The sequence below is a fragment of the Thermothelomyces thermophilus genome, chromosome 5, assembly GCF_000226095.1.
Source record: "Thermothelomyces thermophilus ATCC 42464 chromosome 5, complete sequence".
Classification (NCBI taxonomy): Eukaryota; Fungi; Ascomycota; class Sordariomycetes; order Sordariales; family Chaetomiaceae; genus Thermothelomyces; species Thermothelomyces thermophilus.
The window spans coordinates 1,097,947-1,120,129 of record NC_016476.1 but is presented as its reverse complement, the minus strand read 5'-3'; the positions used below and the strand labels follow the sequence as shown (position 1 = coordinate 1,120,129).

At 47.3% G+C, this 22,183-nt stretch overlaps 3 protein-coding genes across 3 annotated transcripts; 2 read left to right on the top strand and 1 right to left on the bottom strand.

The window, feature by feature from the left end:
* Positions 1-9,558: 9,558 nt before the first annotated feature.
* Positions 9,559-17,662, top strand: MYCTH_2128775 (uncharacterized protein; the record flags this gene model as incomplete). The annotated part of the gene is made up of 2 exons (XM_003664888.1): positions 9,559-9,571; positions 17,022-17,662. 2 exons carry the CDS (start codon positions 9,559-9,561, stop codon positions 17,660-17,662), a joined length of 654 nt encoding a protein of 217 aa, XP_003664936.1.
* A 133-nt stretch (positions 17,663-17,795) lies between these two features.
* Positions 17,796-20,111, bottom strand: MYCTH_2308163 (uncharacterized protein). The gene has a single exon (XM_003664887.1). It carries the CDS (start codon positions 19,913-19,915, stop codon positions 17,999-18,001), a length of 1,917 nt encoding a protein of 638 aa, XP_003664935.1. The 5' UTR covers positions 19,916-20,111; the 3' UTR covers positions 17,796-17,998.
* Positions 20,112-21,368: 1,257 nt separating this feature from the next.
* MYCTH_2119829 (uncharacterized protein) lies at positions 21,369-21,803 on the top strand (the record flags this gene model as incomplete). Its single annotated transcript, XM_003664886.1, has 1 exon — positions 21,369-21,803. One exon carries the CDS (start codon positions 21,369-21,371, stop codon positions 21,801-21,803), a length of 435 nt encoding a protein of 144 aa, XP_003664934.1.
* Positions 21,804-22,183: the final 380 nt, after the last annotated feature.

Below are 22,183 nucleotides of genomic sequence, written 5' to 3'. Positions count from 1 at the left end.
AGCTTCGGAAGGTTTTTAGCGATAAGGACGAAAAGATTTATATGTAAGAAAGACTTGCTAATCTCTAATAGACTAAGTCAGTAACCTCTTACGCTATATAGTTTAGACAGGACATACTTAAGTCTTAGCTTAATAATAAGGCATTAATATAATTGTTCTATAATAGCTTAAAGGAAAAGGTCAAAGACAAGCTATATAAGTACGATTAGCCTAAGACTCTAGACAAATATATCATATAGGCTATTAGGATCGATGATCGACTCTATATATAAGAGCAGCAGAAACAAGGTCAAATAAATAGAGCTATAGTTAAGGCTAACGATAAGAAAAAGCAAGCGTACGTTAGTACCTCGTATAGGACATACCCTAGAGCTATAGATATAGATATAGCATAGAAGCAGGACTAGAAGAAGACGACTAAAGACAAGTCTAATGCTACCTACTATAACTATAGAAAGAAAGGGCACTATAAGTAAGAATGCTAAAGCCCGAAGAAAGAATGGAAACTAACCCTTAGAAAAGAAATTACGGCTATTAACAAAACTACCAAGGACGTTATTAAAGTAGCGGCTATAAGCTACAAAGATAGGGATAATGATACGGACAGTCTCGGACATGACGACAATAGTAAAGATAAATAAGCACCGTACTCCGAACTAGTCACTATAAACCTAGAGACAGGTCTTGCCGAATGGGACATGGTAGGAGAATATGTACCGCCAGTTTCGATTCTCCTAGCCTTAAGGTAGTAGGGCTTCATGGTCACGTAGAGGCAGGATAGATCGTAGACAACCGACACCTAAGGAATCAAAAGACCTAGACCTAATGTTCTATTCTTCTAGGAACGAATCAAATGGTACTATAATGAAGTTTTTTGACTTAATATAGAACTACGCGAATAGGATAGACGCTTGATTTGACTTACCTAGTAAAGCAATAGAATAAGGGACAAAATAAGGGAACTCTGACATATTATAGAAACTATTAAAGGAGAATAGCCTATAATATATAATAGGCCCGATAGCTACGCCAAGTATCTTAACGGCTAACAACTTAGTAACGACGTACGGAACCTAGAATACTAGTTTATACGCGCGAACCACGGAAAGGACGAACGTACGTAGGAAAGCTACTAGAAAAAACACTCCTATATTAGCACTAGAGTATCTACGGTCTATATATAATGGGAAGGATTTAGGAAAGAATTCCAATACCTCCTAGGCAACGCCACGTAACTATACCCTCGATATAAGGCATATACGCAAGTGCCTTAGTTTTAGTATATAGCATACAAATGCCAATACCACTTCCGTAACAAATTCGAAAATAATTACTAGCCGACCTGACAAGGAAATGAGGACGGAAGCTTACGCCCTATGGAATAGGTCTACGATATAGGAAATAGAGCGGCCGAATTGCTCTGGAAGATCGAAGCCCGCGATCTAGAAGGCTTTATAATAGTTCTAAGACGAGCCTAGCCTAGGTACTGCGGAACTAGACAAGATACATGGGACTCGTGCTAGAGCAACGATTACCTCTATTACGCGGACGAAAAGAAATTACGAATTTAGGAGCTTTAGACGAAGCTATAGCACGTACAATGGAAAGTAAAACGGACCTAATAGTAGGAAGCCGTAAGCATTTAATGGCTTATAGAAATGAGTATAATTGACAAAGCTGCTATTAGCCGAATAACTAAAGAGGTTAGTACTAATCTAGGAAACGGGTCAGGGCCCTTTAAGGGGTCCGGAAACTATTAACGCCTGTATAGCGGCAAATGGTAGCGTAGTATAGGAGGAACTGGTGTAAGAGACCATTATATCGAGACCTCCTAGTAGAAATATAGGAAATCGTCGCAATCTTTAGACGACGGCGGCAAGACAAGCGATTATAGATCATAGTATAGTAGAAACAATACGAGATGCTCGTACTAGTAGACAGTGGAGCAGAGATAAACCTGATTTCGCCGACACTTGTAAATTAGCTATAGATACCCTAGAAAATAAAGCGGAAGCATGGTATAGTCAAAGGGCTATTTCCGATATAATAGGTATATAAGGAGACTAAACCAATCAATATCACTATAATAAGGAAGACTATAGCAGTCATATTTAGCATCGTAGACATAGGCAACGACAAAGACATAATATTAGGGTTACCATAATATAAAGATTACAACCTAGACATTAGCTAGAAGAATAGTAGCTACCTACGACCCTAAATAGAGTTATATTTGACTAGCGAGATAGGGAGTATACAAGGATCACGAGCAGACAATGCTCAAAGGAAGGCATATCCTACAGATCCACTACAAGAGACAGACAGTAGCAGGCAGACTACTACAGACTCTAGAAGAGGCGGCATAACGACATCGATATCACAACAGGAGGAACGAGCTAAACCGCCGATAGCTGTTCTCTCTATTGACGAATGTAGAGCATTACAATTAGAGTAGTAGGTTAAGATAGGAGAAATCGCTAGCATCGCCATAGACAGAACCAAGTTCGTATACTATTAGAAAACCGAGAAACGAGACAAGACTAGGGAAGTACCGAAGGAGTACGAGGGATACCTAGCATTCGAACTAAAATATCTAGAAGGACTATTAGAACACGGCCTATAGGATTATAAGATCAAGCTTAAGGAAGGAGTATAACTAAAGTTCTTTAAGATCTACTATATAAGCTAGATATAGAATAAAGAACTTAAGCGATATTTAGAGGAGAACCTTCGAAGAGGATATATCCGCCTGTCGATATTACTAGCAGGCTACCTAATCCTATTTATGCCTAAGAAAGATGGAAAGCTATAGTTATATGTCGACTATTAGTAACTTAATAGATAGACCGTGAAAAACCGATACCTGTTACCACTGATCTTACAGCTCTAAGATCAGTTAATAGGAGCCTAATATTTCACGTATCTTGACTTGCTATCAGCCTATAACTATATATAGATTAAAGAAGGCGACAAGTAGAAAACGGCCTTTAGGATACCCTATAGCCACTACGAGTACCTTGTCATGCTATTCGGACTTATAAACACATCGGCAACGTTCTAAGCCCTGATTAATCAAGCTATCTAACCCTTTCTCGACAAATTTACGATATATTATCTTGACGACATACTTATCTTCTCTAAGACGATAAATAAACACTAGAAGCACGTGAAAGTAGTACTAGACGTGCTACATATATATAAGCTATCAGTTAACAAGGAAAAGAGCGAGTTCTATATTAGGAAGATAGTCTTTTTAGAATACGAAATATCCCTAGGACAAATCCGGATAGAACCTTTAAAGATTAAAGCTATCAAGAATTGGCTACGACCGACGTCAGTCATGGAAATATAAAGCTTTATCGGATTTGCAAACTTCTACCGGATATTTATTAGGAACTTTAGAGCAATTATACGACCTTTGTACAAACTCACCAAGAAGAATACTAAATTCCAATAGGAAGAATAACATAAATAAGCATTTACGCAAATCCGCGACGCCATTATTAAAGATCTAATACTAGTACTACCAGACCCTAAGAAGCCATTTGAGGTAGAAACGGACGCTTCAAACTATACTATCAGAGGACAATTAGGACAACGAGACAGACAAAGAAAGCTACATCCTATAGCCTTCTTTTCGAAGAAGCTTAATAGACTACGTCTTAATTATCCGATCTATGACAAGGAACTACTTACGATTGTTAAAGCTTTTAAGGAATAGCGACTATACCTTAGTGGCATGATTAAACTAGTATAAGTGTATACAGATTATAAGAATTTATAATACTTTATAATGACGAAAGAGCTTAACAGATGACAAATACGATAGGCAGAATTCCTCACGGAATTCAACTTTGAGATCCGCTACAAGAAGGGCAAAGAGAACGTACAAGCGGATATCTTAAGCCGACAAACGGACCATATAGAAGGACGAACGGAAACAACACCACTATTGTTCAAGGAACAAACAGACGGAACACTATATTACGAAACGCAGATACCTATGGAAGACGATCTACTCGACTCGTTCCTAGAATGTTATATAATCTTTCGAGAAGAAAGGATTAACAAGGCATAGTACTAAGTAGCACCCGGACTACTAGTACCTAATAGAGTAGAAGAAAAAGATGGAAAACTCTAGTACTAAGGCAAAGTATATATCTATAACGGGGATCAATAGCTGCAAATAATTCGAGAACTCTACAAGTCGAAACTCGGAGGATACAAAGGAGTCACGAAGACTATCGCATAAGTCAAGAAACACTACGACTTTCCATAGTTAACGGCACGAGTTAAGGAAGTTATATAGAACTACGATATCTACAATCGAAGCAAAATGGCACGACACAAGCTATACAGGCTACTTTAGCTACTACTAATAGCTGACAAACTATAGAGTTTAGTTACGATAGACTTCATTACGAAGCTACTAGAATCTAAGGATATAGCTACAGGAGTAACCTACGATAGTATTCTTACTATAGTAGATCGCCTGACTAAGTAGGCATACTTCTTTCCCTATAAGGAGTCCTAGATAGCGGAACAGTTAGTAGACGTGATCTATCAGCAAGTTACATTAGTATATGCTTAGCTACAAGAATGGATTACCGACAGAGACACGAAGTTCGCGTCAAAGTTCTAGCAAGCGTTAATGTAACGATTAGGCGTTAATAGCAAGCTATTAATAGTATATTACCCACAGACTGACGGACAAACAGAGTAACTAAACCAAGTTATCGAGTAGTATCTCTGTTCTTACATTAACTACTAGCAAGATGACTAGGTCATACTATTGCCAATAGCATAACTCGCTTATAACACGACACCAATAGAAACAACCAAAGTTACACTATTCTTCGTAAACTATAGATATAAAGCAGACCTTAGACAAGGACTAGAGATCATAGTGCCAAGAGCAGTAGTCAAAGCAGAACAGATATACGCATTATATAAGAAGCTCAAAAAGGAACTCGAGTTTGTCAAGACCAGAATAAAGAACTACTATAACAGATACGGGCTCGAGGGACCTCGCCTAGAGAGGGGAGACAAAGTCTACTTAATTACACAGAACTTACAAACCAAACGACCAAGCACGAAGCTAGACTTCAAAAAGGTCAGACCCTTCGTTATCAAAGAACAAATTTCGATATCTAACTACCGACTATCGTTACCGTCATCTATACGCCTACAGATAGATATTTTTCATATTTTACTTCTTAAACTAGTACCGAAAAACGCTAAAGTTGCTATACATATCAAAGCAAAGGACAAAAAGGAAGAATAGGACATTAAAGAAATTCTAGATTTATATATTATCGACAGAGAACTATAGTATCTGATTAAATAGCTTGATTTTAGACTAGAGGACAACTCATAGGAACTAGTCAAGAACTTAAACTGCCCTAAGAAACTGGAACAGTTCTACCGGTAGAACCTAGATCAACCAAAGGAAAACCTAGGACAGAACCAAAGACGACGCCCTAGTCGACAGCATTAGCAGCATCATTAATCTCTAATAAGGGCATAGCAGGCGCCTCTTGCCGCTCTTGCTGCTTAACTACCTCTAACTCGTCCAAGGTCGATAGACTATATACTATCATATCGGCACCTTTCTCTACTAAAAACTCCTTCTGCTGACGAAGACGCTAGAGCCACGCTAGCTTTTCGGATAACTTGTGCTAAGCTTCTTCTAGATAGCGTTAGGATTTATCTAGCTTAAGCTTAGTATAATGTTTAGCATCCTTAATATAATACTACTCCTAGAGAATGTAATCTACTAGAACAAATATTAGGAATTACACTTAAAAAAAAAAAAAAAAGACAAGCTTATAGGAAGAAAGCAAGATGCCTAAGCCATTATAAGAATGACCTTGACAAACGTAGGCCTTGTAACGCTTTATACACGCGATCATTTTACAGACAAGACCTTATAACACGCACCAAGAGCAAGGTATAACGATAAAACCGTTCTTAGCGATGTTCTAAGCAAGAGAAGCACGGTAACGTGTAGAATGCGACTTCCGTTTCTCTACCAGTATCTTGTCAACATAGCGACCGTAATATAGAAACAGGAAGAATACAGTACTTACAAGCAAAGGGTGTTAGCACTATTTGAAATAGCCTAAGAGGGCTTTTAGGTCAAAAGCCTTAGAGGAAGGGCATCGTGTCACGGATAAGTATATAGATGGCCTAGCAGGCTGTAGCTAGGACACGGGACATTCCGACAGCCAATCACTTGACGGACTAATCAGAAGATTATCACCGCCAAGACTAAGGTCTTCACTAGTGATAATAACATGTCACCGTCGACAACGCGGAATCACAGAGTAAAAGGAGAAATAGTACTAGTGATAACTATTAAAGAGGGATAGACAATTGTATATATATAGCTAGCTAGTCACTTGTTAGGTAGACTCTAAGAGTTTACTAGTGGTAATAATTACAATCACAGTACTTATACTAAGCATTGCTAATTACTGTAAGAGACAATTCTAAGTGTTGTTATAAACCCTTTGGCTTCACCGAATCCCTTAGACGACCTGCCTACTTGTCCCGCTTCACCTACCTCTGTCTAGACCCTTTTAGAAGAAGTCTGAGTTGGGTTTGTCATACATTCTTATTTATAGTGTCCTTTCTTTCTATAGTTATAGTAAGTAACATTAGACTTATCTTTAGTTATCTTCTTCCTATCTTACTTCTATACTATATCTATATCTATAGCCCTAGGATACGTTCTATATAAGGTGCTAATATATACCTATTTTTTCTTATTATTAGCCTTAACTATAGTTCCGTTCATTTGACCTTATTTCTACTACTCTTATATATAGAGTCGATTGTTAATTCTAATAGCCTATACGATATATTCGTTCAAGGTCTTAGGCCGATCATACTCATATAGCTTATCTTTAACCTTTTCCTTTAAGCCATTATAGAATAGTTATTTTAATACCTTATTATTAAGCTAAGACTTAAGTATATTCTATTTAAACTATACTATATAGGAGGCTACTAACTTGGTCTATTAGAGATTAGCAAGTCTTTCTTATATATAAATCTTCTTATCTTTGTCACTAAAGACCTTCCGAAGCTCTTCTTCGAAACGGTCGTAGGATCGAAAGACTATTTATATAAATATATCTTAGTCATCTTTATCTTCCTTAGTAGGATAGTCATTCTATATAGGCTTAAACTATCTAAGTATCTTACCTTCTAATCTTATAGCTATATAGAAGACTTTAGCTTTATCATCTAGAAACTTGTCGTCATTAAGCTAAAAGTAGGATTAAAGGTTTATTAGGAACCCTATAAGATCCTCCTTAGTTCCTCTATATTTACTAGGTAGTTCGATCTTGATACGGCTCGCTTTAGCGCCTTCAAGTACCTAGATTTTAGTATAGGCCTCGTTAACTAGCTTCTATAAGTGCTTTTCACCGTTCTTAAGTTCCTTGATTCGAGCTTAAATAGCCTTATCTCTCTAGTCTAACTCCTAGATCTGCTACTAGAGTTAACTAAGATAGGTAAGCAGCTATTCGGCCGTAACGTTAGTAATCATATCGATATCGAGGTCGAAATCATCTTCGTCTTAAACTATAATAGAACAAAGGGAGTAATAGTAACGTGTAACAAACCTAACTCAGACTTCTTCTAAAAGGGTTCAAACAAAGGTAGATTAAGTGGGACAAGCGTATAGGTCGTCTAAGGGATTTGGTAAAGCCAAAGAGTTTATAATAATACTAGAGTTATCTCTTATAGTAGTTAGCGATGCTTGGTATAAGTACTGTGATTATAGGTTACTATTACTAGTAAACTCTTAGAGTCTACTATAACGAGTAACTATCTATATATATATATAATCCTAGGATTACTAATAGTTGTAGTGATCCTCTATACTGGCTTACCTGGCTTATATCGTAAGCTAGTGATCCTTTGCTAGGATCATTTCTTGCTAAGTGTGATCCTATCCTAATTGGTCTATTATTCCTGCTATCCTATTGGCCTGTTAGGGAGGCGGCTTAGGCGGTGTCCTATATATATATTTTCGTGACAAGGGCCTATTTGTTACCTTAGATATTTTACTAAAGGATCTTAATTTATATTTAAGGTGGCTAGGGCAGAGGACAAAGGCACGGTAGTAGTAGTAAGCTCTATAGCCATTATCCCTTCGGCTAGCTATAAGAGGGAGGGGGTTCCGGGCTATAGAAAGGAGATACGAGTCTGTTAGGCATCGAACAAGGCACTCCTAGCTACCTATTAGGCTAAGGTAAGCCTCCTATAAGGGCGTTTAGCCCTAGTTTGGTAGTAGTCGTCTTCCTCTAGCTAGCTATTAAACTCGAAGGCTGCCTTCTGGTATAGTTGCTTTGGTAATTAGAAGGTCCGGGGTCTATATTAGTAGGCCTCCCTAGCTTTCTTCTAGGCTTTAACTTTCTTCGGGCAGCCCTTATACTAGGCTATATAGGGGCCCCTATAGGCCGTATACCTACAAGGGAGTTAGTTGGAGTAGGTAGGGTACTAGGCCTCCCTAGTCTTCCCCCCCTCCCTATAGGCCTTTGCGTTATAATGGCTATAACGGGCCGGCCGCTAGTAGTACTGCTAGGTATAGCTAAAGCTCTAGCACCTATAGCACTACCTTAGCTCTAGAGCATCCTAGTAAGGCTTATAGTCTAATACCTAGGTATCTTAGACTATACCCTCGTTATAGGCCTTCCAGGCCTCTTTGAGGTCCTATAAGCCTAGGAGTACTATGGCCTATTTCCTCCATAGGCTCTTTAGCAGCCGGAACTTGACCGTTTCGATCGAGTGTAGGCCTATAGCCCCCTTAAAGTCTTGTTCGCTAACCCCCTATAGCTCTTCCTTCCGGACTCCTTTGGCTAGGACTATATAGGCCCTACCGACCTCCCTAACCTCCTCTCCAAAGGCTATAGCTACCTATCGCTTATTGGCCGAATACTAATCCTTAGTGGCCTTATCCTTAAAGACCCTTACTATATCCCCGCTTAGGAGCTTCCTAGCCGTAACGGCTCCTTGGTAGCTAGAGGCTCCGTTAACTGCTTAGACTATCTTGGCTAGGGTCTAGGCTTTAAGGTCCTCCTATAGGCCTATATTCTGTATTATAACCTCCTACGAGGCCTATAGCAGCACTGCCTTAGCCGACGATAGGCCTCCTTAGGGGCCTGTTACCCTTTGTTATAGCCTTACGGCTACCTACGCCTAGGTAGGGCAGGGGGTAGCCTTAAGGGCTTCTTTAAGCCCCTTTTTAACTTCTTCGGCCACAAGTTCCTATAGGTTCGGAACTAGGCCTATAATAGTGGTTGTAAGGCCCTATAAGAGCCTATTAGCAAGGTTCTATACCTTATCCTATTTAAGGCTTAATATAAGGTTGACTAATTATACAACGAGACCCCTTAGTTCCTTGATATCCGGGGCAGGGTAGGCCTATAGTAGGCCCCCCTTTAATTAGTTCGAAGCTATAGGCCTCCCTACTTAGTGGCTTAGTATTAGGCCTTAAGTTGACGTTACGTTCAGGGGCGCTAGGTAGTCTGTGCGGTGAAAATTTTGATGGGCGCGCGAGGTACGGTCGGATTGCGGTCGGGTCCGGTTCCTACGCCTGCGATGCCTGTTGCACACCCGTAACGGCTCGCGCGTAGTTGGAAGTGGTACCGTTAGATAGCGTATTTCGAGAGCTTTCTAGCGATGGTAGTTTCGTGTGTTTTGGTAGGGTTTTCGCAAGGATATAAGAGAAGCTAAGTCGTTGGTCGGCCCCTATTATAAACCTCTAGTTCTTTAGTTCTATCTTATTAATAGGAAATTACTATTATTAAAGACTCTTACTCTTAAAGATAATAACTAAAGGGAGGGATATCCTTATTATGGAGATATACTTAAGGAATAAAGTCTAGGTATATAAACTAAGAGCTTTATATTAAATTATATATATTTAGGCACTTCTAACTACTAGACTATTAGTTCCCTACCTTTCTATAATACTATATTCATCTATATTCTAATAGTTAATTAGTAAGATACCTTTAATAGCTAGGATACTTAGCTATAGCTATTAACTATATATAATTAAATTAATAATACTATTAATATAGACTAAATCTATCTTATAGGCTTATTAGATTCTAAGAATAGGGTTCTTATAAAGAAACCAAGCTAACTAGCCTTTTCTAACTATTATATAGCTTACTCCTTATATCTAGAGGATATAGCTAGCAAACTCCCTAATTTATATATATATTAGTAAGATACTAGGCAATATATTAAGCTACAAACCGAACTATAATGCCTCCTTGCATCTTTGCGAATACCCCGCCAAAACTCACGAAACTACCATCGCTAGAAAGCTCTCGAAAAACGCTATCTAACGGTACCACTTTCAACCGCACGCGAGCCGTTGCGGGTGTACAACAGGCATCGCAAGCGTTGGAACCGGACCCGACCGCAATCCGACCTCACCTCGCACGCCCGTCAAAAAATTTTCACCGTATAGACCACCTAGCGCCCCTCAACGTAACGTTGATTTAAAGCCTACCGCCAAGCCACCAAGTGGGGAGGCCTATGGCTTTAAACCAATCAAAGGGGGGCCTACTATAGGCCTACCCTACCCTAGATATCAAAGAACTAAGGGGTCTAATCATATAACTAGTCGACCTTGTGCCAAGCCCTAAACGGGGCAAGGCATAGGACCTCGCCAATAAGCTCTTACAGGGCCTTACGACCACTATTATAGGCCCGGTTCCGAACCTATAGGAACTCGTAGCCGAGGAAGTCAAAAAGGGGCTTAAAGAAGCCCTCAAGGCCACCCCCCGCCCTACCTAGGCGTAGGTGGCCGCAGGCTCGTAATAGGGGGCAATAGGCCCCTAGGGAGGCCCACCGTCGGCTAAAGCGGTGCCGTTACGGGCCTCGCGAGAGGTCACGATACGGAATGCAAGCCTACAGGAGGACCTCAAAGCCCGAACCCCGGCCGAGATAGTCCAAGCAGTTAACAGGGCTTCTAGCCGCCAGGGAGCCGTCGTGGCTAGGAAGCTCCTAAGCGGGGATATAATAGTGGTCTTCAAAGACAAGGCTACTGAGGATTGGTATTCGGCTAATAAGCGATAGATGGCTATAGCTTTCGGAGAGGAGGCTAGGGAGGTTGGTAGGGCCTATATGGTCCTAGCTAAGGGAGTCCGGAAGGAAGAGCTATAGGGGGTTAGCGAACAAGACTTTAAGGGGGCTATAGGCCTACACTCGATCGAAACGGTCAAGTTCCGGCTGCTAAAGAGCCTATGGAGGAAATAGGCCATAGTACTCCTAGGCTTATAGGACCTCAAAGAGGCCTGGAAGGCCTATAACGAGGGTATAGTCTAAGATACCTAGGTATTAGACTATAAGCCTTACTAGGATGCTCTAGAGCTAAGGTAGTGCTATAGGTGCTAGAGCTTTAGCTATACCTAGCAGTACTACTAGCGGCCGGCCCGTTATAGCCATTATAACGCAAAGGCCTATAGGGAGGGGGGGAAGACTAGGGAGGCCTAGTACCCTACCTACTCTAACTAACTCCCTTATAGGTATACGGCCTATAGAGGCCCCTATACGGCCTGGTATAGGGGCTGCCTAAAGAAAGTCGAGGCCTAGGAGAGGGCTAGGGAGGCCTACTAGTATAGACCCCAGACCTTCTAACCACTAGAGCAACCACACCAGAAGGTAGCCTTCGAGTTTAGTAGCTAGCCGGAAGACGACGACCACTATTAAACCGGGGCCAAACGCCCCCGCGGGAGGCCTACCCTGGCCTAATAGGCGGCTAAGAGCGCCTTATTTGACGCCTGACAGACCTGTATCTCCTTTCCATAGCCCGGAACCCCCTCCTTTTCGCAACCGGCCGAGGGGGTAATGGCTATAGAGCCTACTACCATACCCTCGGCCTCCGCTCCAGCCACCTCGAATGTAAATTAAGATCCTTTAGTAGAACACCCAAGGTAACAAACAGGCCCTCGAGGTCCTACTAGAGGAGGCTAAATACAACCTACTAGCCATCTAGGAACCGTAGATTAACCGGTTTACAGGGTTAACATACTACCCCCGAGCTTCGAAATACTACCTAGTCTACAAGCCCAAGGGCAAGGTAGCTATTCTAGTGGCTAAGCGCTTCCTGGTTAGCTAATAGGACTATTTAGCAGAGGAAAACTAGTGTAGAGTAACCTTTCCGGCCCTAGGAGAGAGGGGGTTCGAACTCTGGTCAGTCTATAATAACAAGGGCGAATAGGCCCTACTACAGGACCTACTAGCCCTACCTCGGCCAACCTACCCCCTCGTCCTTATAGGTGACTTTAACCTCTACTACCCGGTCTAGGACCTATTTAACAGGCTTAGCCCGGGGGCTAGGGACCTTCTTAGCCTTATAGACTAGTAGGACCTTAACCTACACACGCCATACGGCTAGGTCACTAAGGCCCCCTAAGGGGACTAACGTAGCCGGCCTTTTACAATAGACCTATTCTAGGCCTCAGCCGGGCTAGAAGCGACCTATAAGGATATCACAGAACACGAGAAATCCGACCACTACCTACAGGCCCTAAACATCTTCCTCTAGGGGACTAACAGGCCTATACTAGCTAGCAAAGAGTAGGACTAGAAGAGCCTAGACAAAGAGGTCACGCGGGCCGAGGCGGCCTACCTCCCACTCCGGCTTAGTAGGTAGGCATCGGCCCCGGCCGGGCCTGTCTTCTAGGGCCCGGAGGAGCTTCTATAGGCCTTCGACAGGCTTATAGAGGCCCTCAAGGAGATAGCTACGGTCTCGGCCCCGGTAAAGAAGGCTAGTACGGGTGGTAAACGAGCTCGATGGTGGACGAAGGAGGTTCGGGAGGCCCGGAAGAGGGCTAAGAAGGCAGAGAGGGCCTATAGGGGTACCCTAAACCCCTATACGTAGGAGGCGTTTCAGCAGGCCCTACGGGACCAGGCCAGGACCATTACGGCCGCGAAGACCAAGAGCTAGAGAGCTACGTTACAGGAGGCAACTAACCGGCCGGACCTGCTATAAAGGCTAGGGAGGTAGGCAAGGCTATAAAGCCACCTACCGGTCGACCCTCCAAAGCTCCCGGCCTTCGAAGGAGGGCTTATAACCTACTAATAGAAGGCTAGAGCACTGGCTGATAAGTTCTTTCCAAACCTAGAAGCAGACCTATTAGATATCGACGACCTAGATCTAAACGACTACTAGGAACCGATGTTCGAAATAAGCTAGGAGGTTACGGTAGGCGAAGTCAAGGCAGTACTAGCTAGGGCGGCCCCGTGGAAAGCTCTAGGGGAGGACCTCCTCCCTATAGGCCTACTAAAGGCCTATAGGCAGCCGCTCTACCGGATACTAGCTAAACTAGCCTTAGAGAGCCTACGGCTTAGCTATTTCCCGGCCCGGTTTAAAAGGGCCAAGACAGTGGTCCTCCGTAAGCCCGGCAAACCCCTACAGGCCTACTTTACCCCGGGTAGCTATAGACCTATAGCGCTCCTACTAATAGTAGGCAAGGTACTAGAGGCTATAGTCGCCCGGAAGGTAATAGCCGTCATAGAGGCCTATAGGCTTCTCCCGGCCGAGCAAATAGGCAACCGGGAATATAGGTCTACCGAACTAGCCATTTGGCTTATTACGGCCTAGGTCTAGGAGGCTTAGAGGTACAAGGCGGCTGCCTCCCTCCTATAGCTCGATATCTTAGGGGCTTTCGACACTATTAACCACACCCGGCTACTAGCCACTTTACAGAGCCATGGCTTCCCAAAGTGGCTAGTGGTTTAGGTTAGGGAGTGGCTATAGGATAGGGTAGCTATCCTTTACTTCGATAGCTAGGAGACAGAGGATATAGTAGTAAAGGCCGGGGTCCCCTAGGGGTTACCCCTCTCCCCTATACTATTTATCCTCTATATAGCCCCTCTTTACTAAGCCATTTGCCAGGCTTGCCCTACGGTTAGTTTAGTAGGCTTTGCCAACGATACCAACCTTCTAGCCTTCGGGAGGGCCGAGGAGGCCTATAACGGTCAGCTACAGAGGGCTTAGAAGGCCTGCCTCTAGTAGGCGAAGACCTAGGGTATGGCTTTTACCCCAGAAAAGTGCGAGCTTATCTACTTTAACAGGGGCCGGAAACAGTGGTCGCGACCGCTAGAGCTCCTACGGCCTAGAGGGGGTACTACTACTATAGCCCCTTCGAAGTCGGCCAGATTCCTCGGGGTCTAGCTAGACTAGAGGCTATAGTAAGGCCCCTACTACATAAAGGTGGCTAAGAAACTAGAAACCTAGGAGTTTGCCCTAACTAGGCTTGCTATAAAGACCTAGGGCCCTAGCCTCCTACAGGCCTACAAGGTCTATACCAAGTATATTTATAATGCCCTAGCTTATAAGGCCTTAAACTTCTATAAGCCTACTAAGCCAGGGGGTAAGCTAGAAGGCCCTGCTAGGGAACTATCGAAGGCCTAATATAGGGCCCTTCGAGTAGTTACCAGGGCCTATAAGGCTACCCCTATCCGGTACCTCGAAATAGAAGCCTAGGTACCACCCCTCGACCTCTATCTTAACAAGAGGCTAGCCGACTTCGAAGCCAAACTCGACTAACCGCTCTTACAGACCGGGGCAGGTCCGGGGGCCTCCCGGGTCCTTACAAGGGCCCTTATCTAACAGGCCTACAACAGGCTAAGTCAGAGGTTCCGGAAGAGAAGGGCTAGGGCAAGGGGCTAGGAGCCGAAGCCTACAGCCCTAGAGGTAGCAAGGTTAACGGTCCGGCAGTGGGTTCAGGAGGGCTATAGAGGGGGTCAACCCCCCTTACAGACCCTACAAAGGAGGCCACAGGCTACAGAACTGGCCGTGTTAGCTAGCTAGAGCAACCGTTAGAGGGCCGACTAAGCCGGCAGGAGGATATAGCGCGTGTTAGATAAGGACCCTCCGTGCCTAGTTTTTATAAGGGAAGGCCTATAAAGGCACTAGGGCCTAACAAAGGCCTAGAGCTCCCTACTGGTACAGGCCTATATAGGGGCTATTAGCCTCCGTGACTTCCTTTTTAGGGTTTAAGTCCCGGGGGTCAGTACCCCCTACTATGCCTATGGCCAGGGGAGGGAAACTATAGAGCACCTAGTCGTATAGTGCCCGAACCCACCAAGAAGCCGAACGTGGGAATCCTGGGAAATACGGTCGCAAAGGGACCTAGACCTCGTTTTACGGGGTATAGGGGCCCGTAACCATCGCTTGGCAAGGAGGGTTCTACAGTGGCTAATGGACTTAGGGAGGCTCCTAGAATACCGCCTTATAAGGAGGCTAGACCGGGAGGGAAGGCCTCTATAGGGCTATTCTAGCCACTTCTCCTTTTCTTTGTGGTGTATTAGTACTCCGGATTGGGCGTTAGAGGCGGGATAGAGGGTTTTCATCCGGCCTATTAGGCACGGTTTCCTTTATATATAACTAGAGAGGCTCCGGCATGCTTATTAGCATAGCGGTGTAGGACTAATAATAATAATAATAATAATATTAGTAAGATACCTAGGGTAGCTTAGATTAAAACCTACTTAGTAAGTTATTCTTCCTATACCTAGCTAAGAGATTACTATAGTTTAGAAGTAATTAAATATAGTTAAGAGCTATAGAGGTAGTTGTAGAAAGTTGTCCTTAGAATACTAAATTCCTTATAGATACTTTGTTATAACCGAATACCCTATTAGTATTATATAATTGTATCCTGTAAATCCTGCTTAGTATAAGCCATTGTAATCTAACGAATATATATTTCAAAGATGAGCTCGTTTGGTATAGAATTGGTAGAGTTGTGGTAAGTTGAAGTGGTTAGGTTGAGGAAGCGGTGTGGGTTTGCCAAGCGGTCGGAAAATGGGGGTGGTCGGTATATGGGGGGTCCGACTTAATAGCTACCTTGATTACACTCGTGTGCTGGGCGTTGATCATGTCTCTCACGGAGCCTTCATTACATTACTCGGGCAGGCTGGGAGAGAGCACAACTATGCTGGTGTCACTGGGTATTGTTTAATTGGGGCCCGTCCGGCTGGGAACCTACCATAGACTCCTTTTTCTTTCTGGGGCGTGTCTATTTACGGTTCTGGGTCTATCTACCTTACCTTCTCCGTCTGGGCCTGTCGTGCCCACCCAATGACCTAACTCAGCAAACGATTAATCAAGTCACTTGTTTCGGGCGGCGGCAGGATTCCCTTTCTCCGCTTTATTTTGCCAGGAGAATGTCTCTCCTGCATGGTCCTTTCAGTTCCTCCCTGTCCTCTTCTTCTTCTCAGCTGCGCCGGCAGGTCTCGGCTGTGTCGCATCCCGTTGACTTTCGCCGTGACCGATTACGAATTTGACAGCGTTAGCGGTGGCAGAACAAGCGGGGTATTGGGGTGGCCTACTGTGGCTGCGAGCAGATACTGCGAGTCGAAGAAGGGATGGTCGGGGAGTCACGACAGGTCGGACTCGGACTCGGCGAGAACGCTGGGTTCAAGAGAAACAACAAGTCTTATTGGAGGAGGAGGAGGTGGTGTTGGCGGTATTATGGCGTTGGAATCGGAGGGTGTCCCATAAATTTAGGGGGTCAGTGGCCGCTCAGAAGCTCATAAGGTTTGGTAGGCAGGGCTCCGTGGCGTAGAAAGAGAGAATGTAATACTTCTGGTTATAATTAGAAGCGCTCATCCTAACAGCTATTCATCAATACCATGCGTGCGTGTCACTTCCCATTTCATAATCATGGAATGACGAAGCCTGTGCCAGCACCGAGCTGCCCATCACAGGAAGGGGATGGCATCTGTAAACTTCATGAATCCTTCAAGTCCCCGCACCCTTCTTTCCAGCTTTTTCGTCCCTCGTCCGAGACCAACCAAAAAAAAAAAGTTACCGAACCATCACACTTGCCGACAATGGATTTGAGGTAAGCGTTGTTCGGGGTTACTAGATTCCCCGTTTTCGGAAACAAAGGCGTAAACGCTGATCGCTCTTTTGTGTCTTACCTATGTCGGTTTGAGTTCCGGATTCTCTCCGGCCTCAGGAAGAAGCCAGTAATTAGTTCCCGACGAGCAGACGCCGTCCGCAACATCGAGCTCGGGCTGCCGTCCGGGAAACGACATCGACGTCAGCGGGTTCGAGGTCGCCGACATCGGGTCGACCCATCTCCTGGCCGACAACAAGTTCGCCGCCGCGAGGCCGCACCTCCTCCTCGTGACCCAGGACGGCTACCGGAGGCAGCACGAGCGCCTGGGCAGCCACGACTTTGCCGTCCTCTGCCAAGTACTGTCGGCGCTCCGGCGGCGGGAGCGCCACTTAGCCAATCTTCAACTGCGGCATCGACAGCGGATGCAGCTGGCTGCACAAGCACTTGCAGGTCTTCCCCGCCCGGCGCGCCGGCGACTTTGCGCTGTGGCCGGACCGGCACACGACCCCGCGACGTGGCCGGCGCTGCCGTTCAAGCGCTTTATCCACCGGTTCGGCGGCGAGTTCCCTTCGGCTGACGCACTTACGGGCATCTATTACGAGACGCTGCTGAGCCAAGGGGAGAGGGCGGTAGGGTACCAGCCGGACGAGGGGGGCAACAAGGCGGTACCACACGATGTAGTCTTGGATAGGAAGTGGATCTTGGTGGTTCCGAGGCGCAATGCCGGACTGATCGGGGTGGTTGTAAACGCGGCTGCCATGCTGGGAATGGTGTAGGTGCCGAACGACGAGATGCTGGAGCGCTGGAAGAAGCTGGGACCTGCTAATCTACTGGCCCATGTTGGCGTTCCGGCTAGGGAGTGACCATACAGGATGACAGTTGAACCGAAAATGGGAGGCATATCAGTATCAGCCCTATACTGAAGAACCAGACGGAAGCAAAGGTCGAAAGTTTAAGTTAAGTTGAATGCCAGCAGGTGCCAGTTGCGCCGCGTGGCTGTCTATCTACGAATATCCCTCACCATGATGGCTTGTTTGTGTCCCTGTACGCAAACGCATGGCCTGATAACCAGGTATATTATATGTACCTCGGGCTAGTAATTAATTATTATATTACCATGCCCCTCTCCATGGCCCGAGCCAGGTAATATCTCTTGCGAGCTCCTGCTGCGCCTTCCAAACCCGCCGGTCCTCTTCGCTCAAGGACTGGGCCTCCAAGAGCGCGTCTGCCTCCTCCGGCTTGGCAAAGGCCGGGTTGGCGTCCGGCTCGCACCGCACGTGGCCGTCATCCGGCAGTTTGCCATCGTAGAGGAAGTCGCGCACATGGCGGGCAACACACCGGGACGGCACGGCCAGGGTGCAGTGGCCGTAGCCCTTGACCTCTACCAGGCGGGACCGCTCAAACACGTCGGCGGCCCCCTTGGCCGAGACGAGCGGACAGACGGGGTCGTACGTGGTCGACAGGATCAGCAGCGGGTGCGCCGTCCGGACCCTGCGCCGGGGGACGTAGCTGTGTGCATGGGGGATGGTCCAGGCCTGTTTGGAGAAGTAGTAGTCGAGCTGGGCCTCGCCGAAGAGGGACTGGTTGAAGAAGGGCAGCAGGTAGTCGAGCAGCTCGAGGCGGTCCATCGGCCACTTGTCGGGGCCCGAGACCCCGTCGTTGATCGAGATGAACTTGAACGCGTCTCCGAGGCTGTCCCAGGCCGGCTTGGTGCCGTAGGCCAGCCAGGCGGCGGTCGCGTTGCCGCGGAACAGCGCGGCCAGCCGGTCCGCGAGCTCCCCCCAGACCGCCGGCTTATACAGCGCGGGGAACACGCCGTTGTACCAGAGCGTCCAGTAGTCCAGGACACCCCACTGGGTCTCGTTGACGTACACCCCGACCGGGTCGTCCCTCAGCCGCGCGACCCGCTCCAGCAGCAGGTCCAGCAGCTCCTCTTTGGATGTAGCCATGGCCGCCAGCGCGCAGCGCTCCTCGCCGGCCCGAACGCACTCGTCCACGAACCCCTCGAGCACGCGGTCCGTGTCGGCTATCATCTCGGCGTCGAGGCGGGACTCGTACCAGTCGAACTGGTTGGCCACGCCGTCGATGATGACCCGCTCGGCGCGGTCGGGGAACAGGGTGGCGTACGTCTGCCCCAGGATGGTGCCGTAGCTGAAGCCCCAGTAGTAGAGCGCGCGCTGGCCGACGGCGTCGAGGATCGAGTTCATGTCGGCGGCCGTCTGGGGCGTGTTGACGTGGGCGCCGGCGCCGGCGCCGCCCATGACGTCGTCGCAGGCGCGCACGAAGCTGCCCGTCCACGCCCACAGCTCGCCGCTGTCCTCGACCGGCCGCCGGGCCGTCCGCGCGCGCGACGACAGCGCCCGCCGGTCCTCCTCGCTCCGGTAGCAGGTCGCCAGCGGCGTCGACCCGTTGACCCCGCGCGGGTCGAACGAGAGCAGGTGGAAGCCATCGCCGACCAGCGTCGCCAGCTGCGCCCCGCGCTGGTACAGGAAGGCGGCGCCCGAGCCCCCCGGCCCGCCCGGGTTCAGGAGCAGGTTGCGCGTCGACGGGGTCGCGTTAGCGCTGCGCAGGCGGAGGAGGGGGATGGTGAAGGTGTCCCCCGGCTGGTGATGTTTGTGGTGGTTGTCGTTGTCGGTGTCATCGTCGTCGTCGTGGCTGCTGGCCTCGACGCTGGAGTTGGTGTCGAACTGGTCCACGGGGACCGTCAGATTGGCGCACTCGAGTGCACGGTTGTCGATGGTACCGCAGGGTGTCCAGGAGATGTGCTCGCCGGGATACCTGACGGGCTGGGGAGGGTCCGGGGGCTGGACTGGGTGGCGAAAGGGAAGTTTTGGCTGGAAGAACGCGTAACCTGTGACGAGCAAGAGAGGGCTGATTGTTAGGATGGCCTTCAGGAATCCGCGGAGAGGATGACGCCGCTTGGTGGCCTGATTGTTCTTCAAAGGGTTCTTCCACGGCGCCGGCGGCGGCGATGACCCATCAACCGCAAGCAGCTTACCCTCAATTAAGGGCGCGCGCTCGCAGTCCATCGTGTCGATGGAAAATGCCAAAACCAGTAATGTATTAAGGTATCGTTGAGTGCAATCTTTTAGAAGGCTCTCTTTAAGTTGTGCGGTGCAGCCTTTGGCGGACAGCGGCTCACTGATCTAAAATGTCAACGGTTCTTTCCCCCTTTGAACAAAGTTGCGAGGTCTCCGAAGAATGCGAGGGGCACACGCGTCGCGGGGCGATTCATGTGTGTAGCAGTTTCTGTCCCATTTCTGGTAGCTTACGACTGACGACCTTCCCATTGCAGCAACGGCATGACATGGGCCCCTTGCAAATGAACCATTTACACCAACCTCCTGTCCAACGTGTTTTTTTCGACTCCTGCATACTGCGTAAGCACAAAAGGGCGTGTCGCTGGTTTCTTATGGATGAAGTTAACTTAAGCGTGCAGTAGCTCAGTAATCAAGTGCTTGATTAACAATATAATATGAACGCGACAGATTGTTCAAAAGAAGGAAAGGGTGCAGGACACTCAAGACCTACCGGAGGTGAGTACCTAAGTAAAGCTTAATTAATGTCAACATTCCATCGGGCGGCCTGCCCAAGGTTTGGATGCAAAGGCTCCAGACCCTGGGGAAGTGGGAGTGCTCGGGGATACAATACCAAACACTGAAAAGCTGCAATCACGCAACTGAGCATACGTGCTAGGGCATGCCACCTCTCAATGTTGCCTTTCGCCCTAGTAAAAGTCCTTGAAAATGGGCCCGGTATCAGGTTCTAGTCTTCATAACAAGGCTGATCTATCTCCGAAACACTAAACAAAACATTGGGCGGATCCTGGTCTGGGGATTGCCTGTCATGGAGTGTGAAGGTTGGAACGCGATCAAGCATGCATCACATTTAGAAAGCAAACATCAAGACTAGTATTATGAGTTGATCACACACTGGTGAGAACCAAAGACGGCGAGTGAAAACACGATGATCATTACTAGATTCCAAACCTCTGGAGAATCATACAGATGACAACGTAAACAGTGCTCCTCATGCGTCTGTACACGGAGAAAGGCGCATATAATACTGGTTTGGAATGTGACCGTTCTTCACAAACATCCGTAGACGGCACATCTTGTCAACCTCAAGCCTCACCGGCCCTCTTCGGGCCATGTAAGGATATTGGGATGCCCACACCGAAGCGATTTGCCCAACCACAACACGCCACTAGCGTAGAGAGATCGCCCCAGGAAATAGCAGCAGGTTGAAGCAACAATGGGAACCGAACCTTTGCGCAACGACGAGTCACTTGTAGCATCCTGGATGGAGTATAGAGTCTTTTTACTATATATCCTTCGATTCTTGACTGCCTCTAAGTGCAGTCTTCCTGTTTGACAGTAACTCTACCTTCCTCAAGAGCAAAGATAGCAACTTCTTTGCCCTCACCACCCTTCGGACACGAGCAACCAACCTCTAAAGCCACTCCCACCAATACCACTTAACATGCTCGTTCCGACTTTCACTCCCCTCCTCGCCCTCTCAACCACCATCTTGGGCGCCGTCACGGCAACCCCGATTAACACTAACGGCGCTCCGGAGGCTGCCAACCCGACCAAGCGCGCCGTCCTCACCTCCGGCCGCTTCACCTACTACAATCCCGGCCTGGGCGCCTGCGGCCATAGCAACGGCGACGGCGACCTGGTCGTCGCCCTCAGCCACGCCGACTTCGATCCCTCCACGCCCAACGGCAACCCCAACAACAACCCCCTCTGCGGCCGCCGCCTGCGCGCCTCCTACGCGGGCAGGTCGGTCGACGTCACCGTCGTTGACCGCTGCGTGGCCTGCAACTCGGGCGACCTCGACCTCAGCCCGGCCGCTTTCCAGGCGCTCGCGGATCTCTCTGTCGGCGTCATCGGCGGCACTTGGAACTGGATCTGAGAGCGGCATTTGCGTCCTCACTTAGGACTTAGGTGGGATCCCCGCGAGATTGAGACTCTGGCTCTCGCTGTCCTTGCTTGAGACCTCTTGCGGAGATTATACCAGCGGGTAAAGAAAGGGAGTGGATTCACGGTTGAGATCTTTTCGGTTTCATGAGGCCTTCTCGCTTCTTTGGTTGAGTAAGAGAGATATCGTCATCAGAGTTATAACAGTCGATCATCTTCTTGCCCTTAATTATCGGATTCTTTGTCTATCGTGACCGTTTGGCTATAACACCCAGAGCGTGTAAACAATGTAAGTAATAATACGAAACTCTAGAAGCAACTGCCCAAAGGTAGCGGTATGGGCAGTTGGCTTTCATTTCCCTGGAAAAATCGTAT